General features: G+C 49.3%; 1 protein-coding gene across 1 annotated transcript in view; it reads right to left on the bottom strand.

Annotated features, from left to right (window-relative positions):
• LOC139756861 (uncharacterized) overlaps positions 1-18,098 on the bottom strand; it is a 43,040-nt gene extending 24,942 nt beyond the window's left edge. The window contains exons 1-3 of the mRNA XM_071676698.1: positions 18,053-18,098; positions 2,591-2,707; positions 149-2,245 (exon numbers count right to left, since the gene is read on the bottom strand). Coding sequence (XP_071532799.1) covers positions 149-2,245; positions 2,591-2,672 — 2,179 coding nt within the window. The 5' untranslated portion in view covers positions 2,673-2,707; positions 18,053-18,098. The remainder of the gene's footprint in view (positions 1-148; positions 2,246-2,590; positions 2,708-18,052) is intronic.
• Positions 18,099-20,535: the final 2,437 nt, after the last annotated feature.

Below are 20,535 nucleotides of genomic sequence, written 5' to 3'. Positions count from 1 at the left end.
CTGTGCGGAACATGTATGAGAAATAGAGAAACAGTAGGATGTGTATGTGACATTTATGGTTTTGGAGAAAGGGTGTGATTGGGTTGACTGAAATGCTCTGAGGAACGTGTTACGAAATTATGATAATTCTTATAAGACCTCTACCCACCTCGCTCTTGGAGCACCATCTTGTAGTGTTGCTCCGTGCTCATGCCTGACGCCCGGTGGAACACAGACTCATTCAGGGCCAAGCTGGAGTTGCTAATGCCAGAAATGTTGGCCACGAAGAACGACCATCCGTCAACGTCTTCCGTCGTCGCTGTCGTGTCCTCTTCTGGGAGAGGCGGGATCATGGTCGGGTGGTTGCCGGAGGACTGGGAGGTCGTGGACGACTGAGGTAGCGACGAAGTCGTTGACGACGGTGGGACTGTGGTTGGCGGGAACGACGGTGGTTCCGTGCCGGCTGCGATAGCCGATTGGTTACCGTGGAGGGTGACGTCGATAAGGTTGGTGTGAGACTGGTTCGTGGCCGGCAGGAAGTCGTCCGTGTTCTCCGTGTGTTTGACTTGCACGTCGAAATCTTCTACGTCGTCTATACTTGTGTCCACCTTGAGGGTGTCGGAGATCTCCTCGTAGATAGGCTTCGCTGTGGTCACGATGCTCACACCTTCGCTCGTCTCGGATTCCTCGAGGTCGTCCTTCGCATGACTGTCTTTCTCCTGAGCGTCGATGGCATTCATGGATTTCCTGTCGAGGAACTTGGTCTCTTTCTTTATCAGCACTGCCAGCTTGCCTCTCGGCTCACTGCTTGAGTCTGGGGGTTTGATGGGATCTGTTCTTTGGTCGTTGGTGTTCGAGTCGTCGGCTGGGACCTGTATGACGCTATCGTAAGGCGCAGGTGAGAGCTTGTCCGTGCGTTCGCCGTCTGAGGTCACCTGCTCGTGGGTCTGCATCAAGGGGTTGATGTGGAGTGGTTCCAAGGTGTCGGGTCCATGTGCGACTTTGAGCAAGGCAAGAATGGCCCTCTCATCGTTCTTCAGGTTCAGTATTCCCTTCGATGGTCCGACTAGAGGGACTAAGGACGGTCCATCCAGAGTCTCCATTACAACTCGGCCCTGGAACTGCAGAACTTTGCGTCCTCTCTCACTGTGATGAAAGGCAGTGTCACTTTGTCCACTCTCTTCAAGGTAAGGGCGTTGAGGATGGTCCTCCATTGAGGTGAAATTTAGATAAGTATTCGGGTTACCGGTGGTATTCACTGGCTCTTGATGTACCTCGTCTGGAGCGTGTATGGCCTCACGATGCTGCGGAAGAGGGTGCATGAAGAAGTGCCCAGACAGACTCCCCTCCGGTAGCTGGCTCGCTCCCGCGCTGGAAGTGTTGCTTGATGTCTCTGTCTCTATCTGTCTCCCCGACAGAGCTGGGTGAGGCACGTCTAGATGCCCCTCCGCACTCGATGTTTCCAGCACGACGGTCGACGCTTCTGGTATGTGAGTAGCTATAGTGGCCATCACCTCCTCCTCCACGACCTCAGTGGTCAGAGTATCGGAGGCGCCTTCAGACCTGACCCCGGGGGCCTCCCCTCTCCTTCCATCGACGACGGTCTTCGCCGTGGTTGGCACGTAGATCTCCGAGGAGCTTTCGACGTTGGATAAACTACCTGAACGAAAGGAAGCCGCTGGTATGTTATATGCCTGTCTCTTCGTCTCAGGCACGTATGATACTGTTCTCATGTCTTCAGACGCTTGGTCCTGAGACATCTTATTGACCCTGGGATGCTGCTGCGTCACATGGTGTTGAGGGGTCCCGTCCACCCACTCGTGCTCATCGGCCTCAGGGAATGGTGTTATTCCCTCCAGTGGTACGGCACTGGCTCTCTGCGCCACGTAAGCTGCAGGAGGGAAGTCTCTCGCCAGGTTATCCCGCCTGGCTGGCAATCCCTCCGCCGTGAGGAGAACTACTTCTTCCCCTTCTTCAAGAGGGAGCTTCTGACTCGGGTGAGGTTCTCGACTGTCATCGGAGGAGACGCCTGCGATAAGCGATGGTTCGGAGGGCAAGGCTCCTCCTACAGGTGAGACCTGGATGGTGGGGGACACCATGACTGTAGGCAGGGTGTGCTCAGCGTGATGCTGCACCGCCGATCCTGTTGTAGTTGTGACGTCGTCCTTAGGGCGCCACAGTGCCAGCAGAAGGTGCCAGTTGGGGTGGGAGGTGGACCTTGGGTTAGATAAAGCTACCAACGATGACGCTCCGTCTGAACTCGTATCTGGAAGACCAATGATGCCAGTGTCATTACAGTTCATGATGCCATGATAATCATGGTCGTAAGTCGCGAGCCGCAGGTGCCATGCGCTTTGTCTACATTTACGTTAAAAAGATGCGTCAAAAGATACGTCAAAAGATACGTCAAAAGATACGTTAAAAGATTACGTCAGTATGATGAATTCTACAACTAGCATCAGCGTTCAGAGCACGTAAATAAAAGGAAAACTTTTGACTTTGTTATGATTCTGGGCAGAAGGAATTGCCTAAGACAAGACCCAGTGTTACCATATGTTTGTTTTAGTATACCCAACATAGTGGTTAAGAAACATCGAGGTCCAATACTTACGTGTAGGGGCGGGGCTAGCCAGCTGGGCTGCCAATAATATCGCTAAGAGCGTCAGTGGGTGGAGCTTGCTAGACGACGTCATCCTTCCGGAATCCCAGAATGTCAACACGCGTGTTCCTGAGGACGACAAGAGAATGCACTCAGTTGCGACACATTGTCCTGAGGACGACAAAATGATGCACTCACTTGCGATACATTGTCCTGAGGACGACAAAATGATGCACTCACTTGCGACACATTGTCCTGAGGACGACAAAATGATGCACTCACTTGCGATACATTGTCCTGAGGACGACAAAATGAATGCACTCACTTGCGACACATTGTCCTAAGGACGACAAAATGATGCACTCACTTGCGACACCCTGTATGTGTATTTGACATCAGGGCGTCGTGTCACTTCCCTAAATATTGCAAGTTTCTCCCTCTTTCTAGTTACAGTGGTTCTAAGGTTCCTGATGATTCTAATGCACACGGGGACGTGACACACACGCTTGGTGTGAGGGAAGAGACAGCGCACCACTTTAGAGGAAGCAAACTGCACGTTGTACGTGGAAGGATCGACGAAGATGGAGGAGCCAGGCGATTATGATGGCTCAGGACGAGGACTGAGGCAGACTAGAAATTACAAGGAGCAAAAGGAAGGTTGGAGAGTAACAGACGACGCAATTGCGCAGCAGAAGACGGATCACAAGGAGGGAAGGACGGAGAGAAGCAGAGCAACGCCCTACAAGGGAGAGAGGAAACAGACGACATGTCTCCGGAAAATAAGGCGTCAGACGAGGTGTTAGAGAGGAGGAACCAGATGCTGCATCACAAGAAGGTCGGGACATGATCGAGTTGGCGTAAACAAGCCATATTGTGTTGATCCGGAGCAGGGATCCCAGGCAGTACCTCCCCACGGGCGTCCCTGTGGCTCACACTGTACCACTACGAGCAGCAGCTCATCCCCCTGGGGCGTCCTTGTGGCCCACGCTGTACCGGCAGCAGCAGAGCCTCTCCTCCCTCTAAGGCGTCCCTGACACTCATGGTGTATCGTCAACAGTAGAACCTGCCCCTTGGGGCGTACCTGAGGCTCACGCTGTTACCTGCAGCAGGAACTCTTCACCAGGGGGCGTCCTTGAGGCTCACGCTGTTACCTGCAGCAGCAGCACCACTCCCCCTGGGGCGTCTGAGCAACTACGGCTGCACCGGTCGTGGTGGCCCAACACCTATCACCTAGATAACACTAATTGCTAAAGTTTTCACGGCCAAGTACAAACGAGGCGAGTTTTGTGGGAACAAGTCTTGTGGGCAACTTATTTTTTTTTTCTTATCGTCCCGGCAGCAGGGCTGGAGGCGTTAATTGCTAAAGTTTCCAGCTTCCAGGAATTTACCTCACGTAAAACAACTTCGGAATGATTCGCCGCTGGAAATAATTTTTACCTTCCTTTCGTAAATACCTTGTGCTTTGTTTACAGACAAAGAAAGACATCTTGTACTAGAGGGGGTAAGATTCGATCGTCGAAGACCTTGGTACTATGATAACGGCTCTGTTCATAGTGAAGAGTCCATGAAGATATACTTTCTAACGGGTTTAAATTTGTATATAATTCGCTTCAGTATATGTGGAGGTGTCCACAACGGAGATGAACTGTGATATACCATACTACTGCACAGTGGAGGTCATTACACACTTAAGTATTGTCTCAGTGGTGACTGTATGGGTTCGCGCCATTACGTTTAACCACTAGAGCACGACGGCACGACCCCCTGAACACGACGGTACGACCACTTAGCATGATGGTATGACCTTTGAGCATAGCGGTGCCAGGCTAGGCTAGGCCACACTATCCAAGGGTCGTGCCGTCGTGCTCAAGGGTCGCATTGTCGTGCCTCCAGCAAGATGGAATCGTCTCGTAACACCTCCCTGTCACCACCACCACCACCACAGGCCTTCTACCACCTCTGGAGCTATCCTCACCTCCCGTGCTTAGAACTCATCCTCTGACCACCCTCCTCCGCCACAGGATCCAGTGTGAAGTGTAACGACCCTGCTTCAACAGGTGCCAGGCGCACGGTACGAACGATATCGTACTGTAGGTGATGCTCTCCTCCTCCTTCCTCTACCGTAGTACTGGTGGTACACCCATCCTACCACAGAACCTACGTATCGTCGCAATATATAAGGCAATGTCCGTTATATACAGGGTGGTGGTGTCCGCAATATAGAGGGTGCTGGTGGTCGCAATATGTAGGGTAGTGACCACTACATACTGGGGGTGGTCGCATTACTTACGTCTTTGTGTGTGTGTGTGTGTGTGTGTGTGTGTGTGTGTGTGTGTGGGTACCAAACAACGCGCGAGCCACCAATCGTCTTCACTTTAGAAGAGCCATTGTGCGTCGCCTGGTCATCACTGGAGAGAGAGAGAGAGAGTCTGACTTCACCTGAGGATTCACAGACAAAATACAAGACACAAGAGCAAATTTCATCCAGTTTTCAGTCCTGTTTTCATGGGCGGACTGAGTAAACAATTCTTTAAAGAAAATGGAGTGGTCTCAGACTTTGCAGGGGATGCTGTCTAAGTTCTACACACGGGGAGGGGGACACACACACACACACACACACACACACACACACACACACTGCCTCATGAGCCCTAAACCTCCAACTGGTTATACTGTTCACATCCCAGACACACTGCTAACCCGGCCGCGTTCACTGCCCAATTGGCCGTCAGGTTTCCGCGGGTTCGAACCAGTAAACACATAAGGCAAGACGAATGAAGATGAGGTGGAAGGGGGCGTTCGTGGGGGCGACGTAAGTTCGAGGACTATCGTGGAGTGAGGAAATGGAGCCACTTGCCTCCTGTCCTGGTTACGTCGTGATGGAAGAGACAATGATGGAAGATGAGTGACTAATGAAGTATCTATCAGAATACCTGGTTAACCAGTGAAGTATCTATCAATCAATCACTTAGATATAGAAATCAAACGGCAAGTGCTTCTGATTCACGAAGCATGATGCAAAACACAAAATAATCTTGTTTTCTTGTCAACAAATGGGTACCTGAGAGACGGGGCAACACAGATGTAAAACACTCCCTTCCCTTAACACACAAGCAGTGATCATAGACACATATTTGTGAATTTATATGTCCATATATATATATATATATATATATATATATATATATATATATATATATATATATATATATATATATATATATATATATTGAGGTACAATGCAAGTAAGGGGAGTGGGGGAGGAATGGGATGTATTTAGGGAATCAGTGATGGATTGCGCAAAAGATGCTTGTGGCATGAGAAGAGTGGGAGGTGGGCTGTTTAGAAAGGGTAGTGAGTGGTGGGATGAAGAAGTAAGAGTATTAGTGAAAGAGAAGAGAGAGGCATTTGGACGATTTTTGCAGGGAAAAAATGCAATTGAGTGGGAGAAGTATAAAAGAAAGAGACAGGAGGTCAAGAGAAAGGTGCAAGAGGTGAAAAAAAGGGCAAATGAGAGTTGGGGTGAGAGACTATCAGTAAATTTTAGGGAGAATAAAAAGATGTTCTGGAAGGAGGTAAATAGGGTGCGTAAGACAAGGGAGCAAATGGGAACTTCAGTGAAGGGCGTAAATGGGGAGGTGATAACAAGTAGCGGTGATGTGAGAAGGAGATGGAATGAGTATTTTGAAGGTTTGTTGAATGTGTCTGATGACAGAGTGGCAGATATAGGGTGTTTTGGTCGAGGTGGTGTGCAAAGTGAGAGGGTTAGGGAAAATGAGTTGGTAAACAGAGAAGAGGTAGTAAAAGCTTTGCGGAAGATGAAAGCCGGCAAGGCAGCAGGTTTGGATGGTATTGCAGTGGAATTTATTAAGAAAGGGGGTGACTGTATTGTTGACTGGTTGGTAAGGTTATTTAATGTATGTATGACTCATGGTGAGGTGCCTGAGGATTGGCGGAATGCGTGCATAGTGCCATTGTACAAAGGCAAAGGGGATAAGAGTGAGTGCTCAAATTACAGAGGTATAAGTTTGTTGAGTATTCCTGGTAAATTATATGGGAGGGTATTGATTGAGAGGGTGAAGGCATGTACAGAGCATCAGATTGGGGAAGAGCAGTGCGGTTTCAGAAGTGGTAGAGGATGTGTGGATCAGGTGTTTGCTTTGAAGAATGTATGTGAGAAATACTTAGAAAAGCAAATGGATTTGTATGTAGCATTTATGGATCTGGAGAAGGCATATGATAGAGTTGATAGAGATGCTCTGTGGAAGGTATTAAGAATATATGGTGTGGGAGGCAAGTTGTTAGAAGCAGTGAAAAGTTTTTATCGAGGATGTAAGGCATGTGTACGTGTAGGAAGAGAGGAAAGTGATTGGTTCTCAGTGAATGTAGGTTTGCGGCAGGGGTGTGTGATGTCTCCATGGTTGTTTAATTTGTTTATGGATGGGGTTGTTAGGGAGGTAAATGCAAGAGTTTTGGAAAGAGGGGCAAGTATGAAGTCTGTTGGGGATGAGAGAGCTTGGGAAGTGAGTCAGTTGTTGTTCGCTGATGATACAGCGCTGGTGGCTGATTCATGTGAGAAACTGCAGAAGCTGGTGACTGAGTTTGGTAAAGTGTGTGGAAGAAGAAAGTTAAGAGTAAATGTGAATAAGAGCAAGGTTATTAGGTACAGTAGGGTTGAGGGTCAAGTCAATTGGGAGGTGAGTTTGAATGGAGAAAAACTGGAGGAAGTGAAGTGTTTTAGATATCTTGGAGTGGATCTGTCAGCGGATGGAACCATGGAAGCGGAAGTGGATCATAGGGTGGGGGAGGGGGCGAAAATTTTGGGAGCCTTGAAAAATGTGTGGAAGTCGAGAACATTATCTCGGAAAGCAAAAATGGGTATGTTTGAAGGAATAGTGGTTCCAACAATGTTGTATGGTTGCGAGGCGTGGGCTATGGATAGAGTTGTGCGCAGGAGGATGGATGTGCTGGAAATGAGATGTTTGAGGACAGTGTGTGGTGTGAGGTGGTTTGATCGAGTAAGTAACGTAAGGGTAAGAGAGATGTGTGGAAATAAAAAGAGCGTGGTTGAGAGAGCAGAAGAGGGTGTTTTGAAATGGTTTGGGCACATGGAGAGAATGAGTGAGGAAAGATTGACCAAGAGGATATATGTGTCGGAGGTGGAGGGAACGAGGAGAAGAGGGAGACCAAATTGGAGGTGGAAAGATGGAGTGAAAAAGATTTTGTGTGATCGGGGCCTGAACATGCAGGAGGGTGAAAGGAGGGCAAGGAATAGAGTGAATTGGAGCGATGTGGTATACAGGGGTTGACGTGCTGTCAGTGTATTGAATCAAGGCATGTGAAGCGTCTGGGGTAAACCATGGAAAGCTGTGTAGGTATGTATATTTGCGTGTGTGGACGTGTGTATGTACATGTGTATGTTGGGCCATTTCTTTCGTCTGTTTCCTTGCGCTACCTCGCAAACGCGGGAGACAGCGACAAAGTATAAAAAAAAAAAAAAAAAGAAAATATATATATTGTTCTATCTTTATGTCTGGCATCCATCAGAAAGGGCATAGACAGTTGCGCCCAAGCTGGAAGTAACACACTCTTGGGCTTCGATATGAGACCAGATCATGAGGAAGGAAGGTCTGGCTGGTCTTATGGGAGAGATAAAGATAAGCACATACCGACCTTACCTTCGAAAATACTGCCTCGGATTTTACATCAAGCTGACGCAAAATTGAGGTACATCACCACAGTACGACTTGTGGGTATCTGATGACCTGACCATCGACCTGTCGAAATATACGACACGAGAGGTCGAGGAGCTGTGTGTGTGTGTGTGTGTGTGTGTGGAGCAGGTGTGGGACGAGACGGTGGTGAGGGAGAGCCGGGCGGACGCTGTGGCTGTATGGCGACAAATATCCCACACCGTTGGGGTGGGATCTGGCAGGGCGAGCGGGCGCGTCCCTGGGGAAATTACTCCCCTGAATCCGGGGATAACCCCATGGTGATCCTGGCAGCCCTGCGTGGACAGGATGGGGCGGCAGCGGTGGTGGTGTGGCAGGTCTTATGGCTCAGCTCACTGTGTTACCCCAGTATATTGTACACCACTACATTATACCACAGACTGGAGCAACGTGTGTCTGTGTAGGGGTGAGGGGTGAGGTGTGTGTGTGTGTGTGTGTGTGTGTGTGTGTGTTTCGATGGTACTACACTCTCAGGTATGATAGCGTGACCTTTGACATTATCCTTAATCCCCTAATCATACGCACCATAAAATCGTGGGAAGTACAGACGAGCGCCGTGAAGCGTAACGCTTTTGACGTAAAAGTTACTAAAGACGTTGGGAAAGATACGCTAGATTACCTTGCGATGCGAATACAATACACCGCCTTCCCAGGCACCAGCCTCCCAGGGGCTCCAGGGTTACGTCTTGCTCCTGCCGGTGGTGACCAGACGAGGGGGATGCATCATCACCCGTACGTTCCACGTACACAAAGCATCACGTACGCACACACCCCACGTACGATGGGCATCAAAGCAAACGAAGTGAATGTGAGGCAGATGACGCCAAACATGGAGGCCACACTGGCTGCTAACTATGTACAAACAACGATCTAAGGAAGCAGTGCCAACACAAACAATCACCTCAGTAAACATGGCCCCCTGAGGGAGAGCAGGCTTTACACAAACACCTCGACTTGTGGCTACATTGTTGTTGTTTGTTTGCATGTTTGTGTGTGTGTGTGTGTGTGTGTGTGTGTGTAGAAGAGGAAGGGGCGATGAGGAAGGAAGAGGCTCGCCAGAAGACGCTGTTGCGCGACCTGACGTCCTACAGGAGCGTCGCGCCCTTGGCCATCTACAGCAAGATCCCACGCTCGTAATACCCCCTTTCTCTGTGGCAGGATCTGCTGATGCCGACGTGGCTGCTCGGCTCCTGCTGGGGTGAGGCCCTGTGGGGTTGGTAGGTTCCCGGGGGTAACCACCTCAGCCTCTCGCTCTCCTCCCCAAGCCTCCCGTGGCCTGGCGACTGCGACAGAACTTTAATGGTCGTCGCTGATGTGAATATAAATACAGAGGTGGAAGCCCAGGAGACACGGTGGCCTTCAGGCAGCTGGGTTCACGAAGACGACGACGACGAAGACGACGAACTGCTGTCTCTCTCTCTCTCTCTCTCTCTCTCTCTCTCGTTACGGGAATGTGAATTTTAGTATTCTTTATATTTCGCTTGATATCGTGTCACGCAGACCTAATATTGTGACGCGTGAACCTGCTATCGTGTCACGTAAACTTGATATCGTGTCACGTAAACCTGAACTGCTATCTCAACTCAGGGCCCACTGAACCTCCATCTCAAGTCAGGCCCACTGAACCACTACCTCTGCCAGGCCGAGCGAACTATCATCTCAAGTCGGGCTCACTGCACCACCATCTCCCATTTCCAGATGCCGACCTTATCAAGGCCTTCTTAGTGAGGGAGGTTAGAAGAAATTCTGCGCATCAAACAACCTTTTAGACATTCACCACCGGACGTCTGTGATCAGCACCTACGACGGGTATATGCAACATTAGGAAGGCGTGGCGCTCTGCTCACCACAAGAAGATCTCGAGAGTAAACGAATCGTGTGAGTCACTCGTTGTCGAGTGTTACGCACGCTATGGAGAGAGAGAGAGAGAGAGAGAGAGAGAGAGAGAGAGAGAGAGAGAGAGAGAGAGAGAGAGAGAGAGAGAGAGAGGTGTCATATTGTGGACTTGAAATGCCATCAACGCAAGTGTATGTAGAACGGAGAGGAGAGACAAGCAATCTGGGCGAGGGAAAGGGAACTCGACAGTCGCTGCAATGCCTGCTCAGAGCGCCGACGCCACGAACCCGCCCGATTAGCCACACGTGTAGTGAAGTACCTCCCCGGGTGATCACGTCCCGCTGTTACCGAGAGAGAGAGAGAGAGAGAGAGAGAGAGAGAGAGAGAGAGAGAGAGAGAGAGAGAGAGAGAGAGAGTCTTCACGACCGTCAGCTGTTCCGGTTCATCACCCGTGAAGGCAGGAGGGTTGCGGGGGCCAATCCCACCAGATGATATATATATCAAGGGTTCAACCAGCCCTCCAGCCAGCCCCCCACCTCTCTCTCTCTCTCTCTCTCTCTCTCTCTCTCTCTCTCTCTCTCTCTCTCTCTCTCTCTCTCTCTCTGTTAGGTCTTATTCCCCCTCTCTTTTAACCTTTCGTCTCCCTGTGTCTCATTTTTAGCGAGTCTCTGGCTATTCCCGCTGCCTCCTTTATAACCCCCTCCCCCTTTCCCTATCCGTCCTCCTCCGTCGGTCTCTGTTCCACCACAGGGTTGATCCCTCAGTACTGGTGCGCTGACTTGGTTGCTGGGACGACCCCGGCCGGACGTCCCCTCCGAGTGGCCTCCAGTGTTTACAAGCTTGACCAACGGCCCAGTTAATGGAGGGTCGAAACGGCTTCGCTTCACGGCTTCGACGATTCAGTCGCTCATTTACCAATGCATTTTACCAATCTATATGACACACTAGAAGACGTAATCAATGAATAATCTATAAAATGAATAAATTTCTATCCTTTAATCAACTGTAAGTTACCAGAGACTAAATATGTATAAAGATAAAGAAATGAATTTCTTACACAGTTACTCAAGACGCTTTGAATGGCTTAAATGTATCAAGAAACAAAACGTAAGGGTTTCAATTTGGTGGGTCCGCCTCCACGAACACTGCCTCTTCTACCTGCCAGCTAGGGGAGGGGGTTAATTAGCGGCAATTACAGGTGGGGGGAAACGGCGATTACCGTGGAATTACACCGTAGCGAATGGATTTGCCTGAGTCAGCGGCCATGATGGGGGGAGGAGGAGAAGGAGGAGGAGGAGGAAGGGACGAATCTCGCACGGCCTACCACATACCGATGGGAGAGAGAGAGAGAGAGAGAGAGAGAGAGAGAGAGAGAGAGAGAGAGAGAGAGAGAGAGAGAGAGAGAGAGAGAGGCTTTACTGTAAAAGCTACGAGTGTTTTGTGAAGTCTTTCTCACATCATCTCCTCTGATAGGGTGGGGGATATTGTTTTCGTTATGTGCGCACCCCACGTACACGCATCACCTACGCAAATCCACTTACGAACCTTAGTGGAAGTGGACTTAACCCCAACCCCACCGTTTTTTTCCCCCTCTTCCCTTATAGTTAGGTCTTTTAAAGGATTTCATCTAGAAATCTATCACCAGCCGATATTATTAGTCTTATCTGGGCACTACTCTCATGTCTGTTATATATTCAGGTACTTCTCAAAATACTCCTCATTAGTCGATCTTCGAATAGATGTATTTCGATACGAAGAAGATAAGAGGGAGGTGGGTGGTGGACCTACACAATCACCGAGATCTTAACTGGTAAGTTCGGCTGAAGGAGGAAGTAGCCGCCTACAGAATTTTAGACTAGGCTGGCTGGCTGGCTGGCAGGCTGGTTAGTCTTCGACCAAGTCTCCCAGAGCCTCTTCCTCACTGTCACTCCTCCCCACTTCCACTCCGGAGGTTAGTCTGGGGCTAGCTCTCTCAGAGCCTCACCTTCGCTCTCACTCCTCCCCAACTCTACTCCAGAGGCTAGTCTCTGGCCAGCTCTCTCAGAGCCTCTCCCTCACTCCACTACGGCGGCTGGTGGAGTATATAGATTATAGGACTTCTGTGCTGGCCTTCACCACAAGCAGACATTATACTTAACATACCAAAGCCTCGTCGTCGGGTGGTGGGCGTCAGTGTACCACAGTCTACGGTACCCGTCTGCCACGGGTCACTTATCGGTGCTTGGCTCAGTTGGGGCGTAAAGACAGGAGGCTCACTACACTCCCCCTCCCTCCATCCTCTATCCCCAAGGCGGCTCGCTACCACCTCCTCCTCTCCTACCTCCTCTCACATGGAAGCTGCACCAACGTAGTGACATCAGCCCCTTCGGCACGACGGTGCGACCCTTCAAAACGACCTGACGGACTTTGAAAACGACGGGACGACCCTTTTGGCACGACCCTTGTAAAGGGAATGACGTTTCGGCATGATGGTACAGGTTGTGTGACCCTTAAACACGACGGTACAACCCTCCAGTAAGACAGGTGAGTGCTAGGGTACAACCCTTGAGCACGACGGTACGACTGGACACGAGGGTATGACGGGCGTCGAGCTCAATGGCCGCGCCTCTGTGATCCACAGGTTAGCGTCATTGTACATCATTGTTTACAAATATCAATACGGTCTTGCGTCTACATGAAAGGAGAAGGACCTTGAACGCATACGACCACGACCAGTCACGGGTCGTCTGGTGTGGACGCCTGGCTCATGGGTCGTCTGTTAGTGGCAGGTCCTCCCCATTAAATCACGTCTGGCCACGCCCTTTGATGTGCCTCTGTCCACGCCTCCTTGGCTACTCCACTCGACACACCACGTCCCCTGGCCAACTCCCCTACCAAACACATCCACCTGGCTGCGACCACGCCCCTGGCCAACCCATCTCAACAACCCCTTGGTCACGACCCCTCACCCCAGCAGCGCCTCCTTCCGTATCGACTTCCAATCCAGCAGAGTCATCGGCGCTACCACTCGACCACCGCCACCCACCCTCCTGCCGGGCCCTGTGGCTCTTACTTAAGTGGCCTGGAGGGTGCTCCTGCCCCAGGCCACAGTTTTACATGACGATCATCCGCGATATTCAGATGGGGAAAATATATTCGACTCCTCAGAAGTTCCTGGCTGTAAATAACCAAGACTCTTCCTCTACAGCAGTCGAGGGAAAAAGAAAAAAATGTGGAAGGTGACATTTATGATCGAATCGTCCCTAGAGGCCCCAGACTCGTTTCCAGAGCTCAGACGACTAGCTTTCCAGAGCCCAGACTCGTTTCCAGAGCTCGGATGACTAGCTTTCCAGAGCCCAAACTCGTTTCCAGAGCTCAGACGACTAGCTTTCCAGAGCCCAGACTCGTTTCCAGAGCTCAGACGACTAGCTTTCCAGAGCCCAGACTCGTTTTCAGAGCTCAGACGACTAGCTTTCCAAAGCCCAGACTCGTTTCCAGAGCTCAGACGACTAGCTTCTAGAGCCAAGACTCGTCTTCCAGGGTCCTCACTCGTACCCAGGGCCCAGACTAAACTCACAAAGGGTCATTTTCTCATTTTGACCAAAAAAAATGTTTTTTCTTCTTGAATTGATTACTGGTGAGAGGAAGGAAAGAAGTGATGATGATAAACTCTGCTGGATGGGGAGAGAAAAAGGGGAAGATACCGAACAAAGACGGAGGCAGGATTATCAGCATGAGGGGAGGAGATGACCCTCTTTTCAGTGATGGGCAACGGAGTGTGGAGATGGTAATCTGGGTGGGGAGTTGGGGAGGGGTGGAAGCGTCTGATGAAACAGTCAACCTAGACTGAGAAAGCTCTTGAGATAGATAGATAGACAGATAAATAGATAGACAGACAGACAGACAGACAGATAGATAGATAGATAGATAGAGAGAGAGAGAGAGAGAGAGAGAGAGAGAGAGAGAGAGAGAGAGAGAGAGAGAGAGAGAGAGAGAGAGAGAGAGAGAGAGAGAGAGAGAGAGAGAGAGAGAGAGAGAGAGAGAATTGCAATGTGCATCTATCAGGAAGGCGAACAAAGGAGAGAGTGAGAGATGAACTGTTGGCTTTCCCCCCCCCCCCCTTATAATGCTGCAGTGTAGCCAGCACGGGGGGGGGGGGTTGACCTCTCGTCATAACAGTGTTACCAACACGACAAAGAATTCCCAGTGGTGGAATGTTGACAACAGACGAGACCAGACCTTCCTGTGTAGCAGTGTACAGCCGGCCCAGCGAAACCTCTGCGATATTGCAAAACAATGCAGACAGGACCATTGCTAGAGCAGTGCAACCACACTGATAAGATATGATTGATTATAACTGATAACAGGAGGCCTGTGTCCGTGCAGTCAATAAGGCCCGGGGTCTCTGGATGAGGCTACGCCATCGTTACCAATGCAGCGGACCATCGTAGCAGTTCAGCGTAACGGGAGTGTATTGTTAGCACGTTTGTGTAGCGGTGGTCTTGTTGTACCGTGGCTAAGATGATGGTATCTCTCGGTCCCTTGGTGGCTGCAGCTGTGTGGCTCCCGCCGTCGCTGTCCTGGGCGAGGCGAGGCGAGGCGAGGCAGGCGGGAGAGGAACCTTCGTATTATAATATTAATTATAAGCTAACTCCTGCAGGGCCGTGTGGGGCCAAGTTGCCCACGTGTACTGGCAGCGAGGGAGAGAGGGAAGAGGGTGAAGGGCAGACATGACACAGGGACGAGGTTTGTCAGCATGTTACTCTAAGAGGAGGAGGAGGAGGAGGAGGAAGATAGATGAAGGACAGATGGAGAGATAGAGCATGAGAGAGAGAGAGAGAGAGAGAGAGAGAGAGAGAGAGAGAGAGAGAGAGAGAGAGAGAGAGAGAGAGAGAGAGAGAGAGAGAGAGAGAGAGAGAGAGAGAGAGAGAGAGTCTTCCAGACGAGAGAACAATAGAGAGTGCGTCTTCGTATTCCAGTGGTACGGGACCATACCCTTGAAGAAACACCATCACATAGACCTCACTGGATCCATGGACTTACGCTACACATATACCAAGGTCATGTGTGGATGTGTGCCATCCTTTCCGGGTGAAGAGGGTGGGGGAAAAGTGTGTGTGTGTGTGTGTGTGTGTGTGTGTGTGTGTGTGTGTGTGTGTGTGTGTGTGTGTGTGTGTGCGTGTGTGTGTGTGTGTGTGGACGCGTCCTCCGCGCGTGTGAAGAGGACAGGGACGAGTTTGTGGATGCAGTCCGCGTCATAGCTATCGGACGGAGCTCAGTGTTTACGTAAAATCAGCTGTTGGTCTCCAACATCTTTGCGCTATAGCTGGATGAAGGGAAGGAGCTCCCCTCCCTCCTTAATTACATATGAAGAACACGTAACAATGATCTTGAGGCTAAACTGTGTAAGTATAAAGTGATTATTGCAACAAAGGTGACCCGTAAATGATCAGATGAACAATGTTAAGTTCATTTTATGTTACGATAATAATTACTGATGGTATTATTACCATGGTTACCATGGTTAGTGGACAGCGATAAACAGGAGGTGGGAAAAACGGCCAGGGATAGAGGCTACGGTTGGTGTTGGGTGGTGGGTAGGTGTGTGGATGGTAGGGAAGGACTGCATAGCTAGCTGGATAGGAAGACACTAAGTGAAATGAGACGGATAGGCGGCTGGTTACGACGTAAATTAGTGTTAGAAAATTGAAGATGGGTGTATGAAGAGTGGATAGGTTTAATGGGAAGGATGGATAGGAAGTGGATAGGTAAACTCACACAACACACTTCATCACCAGGCACCACCGCCACCACGACATCCATTCCCTTGGCACTGTCTTCCCCCGACCAACCCTGACTTTGTTCTTAGGACGGAAAACCCTTACTGTTCCACATGCATATTAGTCTCTAATATATATATATGAATCTTTTTTTTTTTCATACTATTCGCTATTTCCCGCGATAGCGAGGTAGCGTTAAGAACAGAGGACTGGGCCTTTGAGGGAATATCCTCACCTGTACCTCTTCTCTGTTCCTTCTTTTGGAAAATTAAAAAAAAAAAAAAAAAACGAGAGGGGGAGGATTTCCAGCCCCCCGCTCCCTTCCCTTTTAGTCGCCTTCTACGACACGCAGGGAATACGTGGGAAGTATTCTTTCTCCCCTATCCCCAGGGAATAATATATATATATATATATATATATATATATATATATATATATATATATATATATATATATATATATATATATATATATATATATACTTAGAAAAGCAAATGGATTTGTATGTAGCATTTATGGATCTGGAGAAGGCATATGATAGAGTTGATAGAGATGCTCTGTGGAAGGTATTAAGAATATATGGTGTGGGAGGCAAGTTGTTAGAAGCAGTGAAAAGTTTTTATCGAGGATGTAAGGCATGTGTACGTGTAGGAAGAGAGGAAAGTGATTGGTTCTCAGTGAATGTAGGTTTGCGGCAGGGGTGTGTCATGTCTCCATGGTTGTTTAATTTGTTTATGGATGGGGTTGTTAGGGAGGTGAATGCAAGAGTTTTGGAAAGAGGGGCAAGTATGAAGTCTGTTGGGGATGAGAGAGCTTGGGAAGTGAGTCAGTTGTTGTTCGCTGATGATACAGCGCTGGTGGCTGATTCATGTGAGAAACTGCAGAAGCTGGTGACTGAGTTTGGTAAAGTGTGTGAAAGAAGAAAGTTAAGAGTAAATGTGAATAAGAGCAAGGTTATTAGGTACAGTAGGGTTGAGGGTCAAGTCAATTGGGAGGTAAGTTTGAATGGAGAAAAACTGGAGGAAGTAAAGTGTTTTAGATATCTGGGAGTGGATCTGGCAGCGGATGGAACCATGGAAGCGGAAGTGGATCATAGGGTGGGGGAGGGGGCGAAAATCCTGGGAGCCTTGAAGAATGTGTGGAAGTCGAGTACATTATCTCGGAAAGCAAAAATGGGTATGTTTGAAGGGGATAGTGGTTCCAACAATGTTGTATGGTTGCGAGGCGTGGGCTATGGATAGAGTTGTGCGCAGGAGGATGGATGTGCTGGAAATGAGATGTTTGAGGACAATGTGTGGTGTGAGGTGGTTTGATCGAGTGAGTAACGTAAGGGTAAGAGAGATGTGTGGAAATAATAAGAGCGTGGTTGAGAGAGCAGAAGAGGGTGTTTTGAAATGGTTTGGGCACATGGAGAGAGTGAGTGAGGAAAGATTGACCAAGAGGATATATGTGTCGGAGGTGGAGGGAACGAGAAGTGGGAGACCAAATTGGAGGTCGAAAGATGGAGTGAAAAAGATTTTGTGTGATCGGGGCCTGAACATGCAGGAGGGTGAAAGGAGGGCAAGGAATAGAGTGAATTGGATCGATGTGGTATACCGGGGTTGACGTGCTGTCAGTGGATTGAATCAGGGCATGTGAAGCGTCTGGGGTAAACCATGGAAAGCTGTGTAGGTATGTATATTTGCGTGTGTGGACGTATGTATATACATGTGTATGGGGGTGGGTTGGGCCATTTCTTTCGTCTGTTTCCTTGCGCTACCTCGCAAACGCGGGAGACGGCGACAAAGCAAAAAAAAAAAAAAAAATATATATATATATTATCCCTGGGGATAGGGGAGAAAGAATACTTCCCACGTATTCCCTGCGTGTCGTAGAAGGCGACTAAAAGGGGAGGGAGCGGGTGGCTGGAAATCCTCCCCTCTCGTTTTTTTTTTTTTTTTTTTTAATTTTCCAAAAGAAGGAACAGAGAAGGGGGCCAGGTGAGGATATTCCCTCTAAGGCCTAGTCCTCTGTTCTTAACGCTACCTCGCTAATGCGGGAAATGGCGAATAGTATGAAAGAAAGAAAATATATATATATATATAATTTCACTCAATATTCGCACGCTTTCCGGTTCTGGAGTTGATGTATGCTAATATATAACACACCTGCTTCCACTTTATGATAACCTGATGCGGCCAGAGCCACTAAAGCAATTCTGAAAAAAAAGAAATGAAATATATAATTCAGACTTCCCTTACTGGGGGTATTATTAAGTCCTGCATCATGATTATTCTCTCTCTCTCTCTCTCTCTCTCTCTCTCTCTCTCTCTCTCTCTCTCTCTCTCTCTCTCTCTCTCTCTCTCGGTTATCGCTCAGTCCACGACGATGGTGTTATGGTGCAGAGTTAAAGGAGTCTGGTCATGATACATGGTGGGCTGGGTTGAGGTAAGCTTACGAGCTCTAGAGAGCTATGTTGAGGTAGGCTGCTTGGCATACTGGTGCTGTGTTACGGCAAGGTTTGGGCCTACTGATGCTCTGTTAAAGGAGGATGGTAGGGGGTGGTGGTAATGTTAGTAGTTTTACTGCTGCTGTGTTGCAGGGGAATTCTGAACTTAAAGTCACTATGTTAAGGTATTCTGAAGCTACCAGTGCTGTGTTAGGGTGAAAAACGCACCATTGCTGATGCCATGTTAAATTCCCATATTACACACAGGTCCTGAGTTGAGATCTTACTACTGCTATGTTAACATTCTATTCAGTGGGTCCTGAGTTGAGGATCCTAACATTGCTATGTTAACATTCTATTCAACGAGCCCTGAGCTCAGGATCTTCCCACCGCTATGCTAACATTCTATTCAACGGATCCTGAGTTGTGGATCTTACCACTGCTATGTTAACATTCTATCCAACAGTCTCGCTGAGTAACTGTGTTGAAATTAGCAACAAGAAGAGTCAGTCCTGTGTTGATTTGGGGGTCAGGCAATTAAGCAATGCGCTCGCGAAGAAAAGTAATTTAGATATGATTATAATAATTAATGATGTAACGAAGGAAGATGTTGAAGTTGGGGTTTGCGAGGAACAAGATGAGGTAAGGAGCCCCTTGAGGGAGGGAGAAATGTGGTCGATCTCCTGAGGGAGGGCTGCCAGTCGACGTTCGCGAGGGAGGACCTGATAAGGGCGGCGCCCTCTGTACCTAGGTGCCCTAAACTCCCTATCTGTCAGCAGGCTCCATCAGGGAGACCTGATAAGGGAGGCGCCCCCTGGACCTTAGGGATTAACCCTGGCTCGCTGGCAGCCAGCCGGTCCTAGTGGGTTGATGGGTGGGTGGGGGGGGGACCTAATAAGGGCGGCGCCCTCAGGACGGACGCTAATTGGGCGGCTCGGGATGCACGGCGTGAAGCGGAAGAGAAAATCTTGGTCCGAGGATTACGTCAGGGGAGGGAGAGGGTGGGGTGGGGGGCGGCGCGATGGCGGGGGAGAGAGAGAGAGAGAGAGAGAGAGAGAGAGAGAGAGAGGAGGCGACGCGAACCACACCACCCTTGTATTACTACCTCCGCGGGTCCTGACGCCCTGCGTAGCCACCACCTCTGTCACCGTGGCGATCGTCTGCGTCGCCGGGAGGAGAGGGACGCACTGTTAAGGCCAGGGGTAACCCTCATGGAACTCACATAACAAGAGCACCACGAACGGCGTCTCACAGACACTCGTCCACGGGTCCCCGTAGCGGGACCAAAGATCAAGATGTGTGATGATGTGTGCGTGTCTCTTTTGTGAGTTTTGAGTGCGTGAGATGTGAGGGTTAAGTCTTCCATGCCTCAAAAGTTGCATCTTGACCATGAGAGATATTGTGGTACGATGAGTCGGAGTTCCTAGTGGTTGAGAGATGGGTAAAACCCCGGAACGCAGAGAAGGATGCGTAACTCGTACATTCCTGGGGCGTGTAGTTTGGGACGAGTGTATATATATATATATATATATATATATATATATATATATATATATATATATATGGTGGAATCAAATACTCTTACACAAAAACCCTTAGAGAGCAGAAACTCTACCATATATTGTTATATTCGGTACTAATGCTCACTAAATGATAAAACATTTCACGTCATACAAGTTGGAAGAGTTCCCTCATGAAGCTGGTGTACTGCAGTTGGCAAACACTTGCCCTGGCGTACCTTACTGGAGGTCCACGTAACTCACCACTACCACCACCACCTCCACCGTCCTACAGCGGAGGCTGAGGAAACATCCTGTACGGAGAACGAGCCAAGTCTGCAGACGATGGAGACACTGAGGCAAGATATACACCCTGCACCCTCGCTCGCCCATGGCGCTGTCTGACGGCGAAAACCCGGCCACCACAGTGACACCGGGCTGGCACCACCCTCACACGCTGCTCACCATTGTATATACCACGTATCCTTCACTCGCTGCCTGAACTTTGACTCAGATCACACGGGTATATGGCGAGGTCTGCCACCCCACCACCTGTATCATTTCTCTCCCAAACCAGAATGCTATAGAGAGGTTATAGTTATTCACAACATTGCCGCCAGAGGTTTTAAAGCAGGTTATAGACATCTCGTAGCATCAAGAGTAGAGCACATGCTTCATGTACGTCCGCCAGTCCCACACATAT

Source organism: Panulirus ornatus, chromosome 23 (assembly GCF_036320965.1).
Source record: "Panulirus ornatus isolate Po-2019 chromosome 23, ASM3632096v1, whole genome shotgun sequence".
In the NCBI taxonomy this organism is placed as follows: Eukaryota; Metazoa; Arthropoda; class Malacostraca; order Decapoda; family Palinuridae; genus Panulirus; species Panulirus ornatus.
The sequence above is the reverse complement of the archived record's forward strand: the minus strand, read 5'-3'. Positions and strand labels throughout refer to the sequence as shown.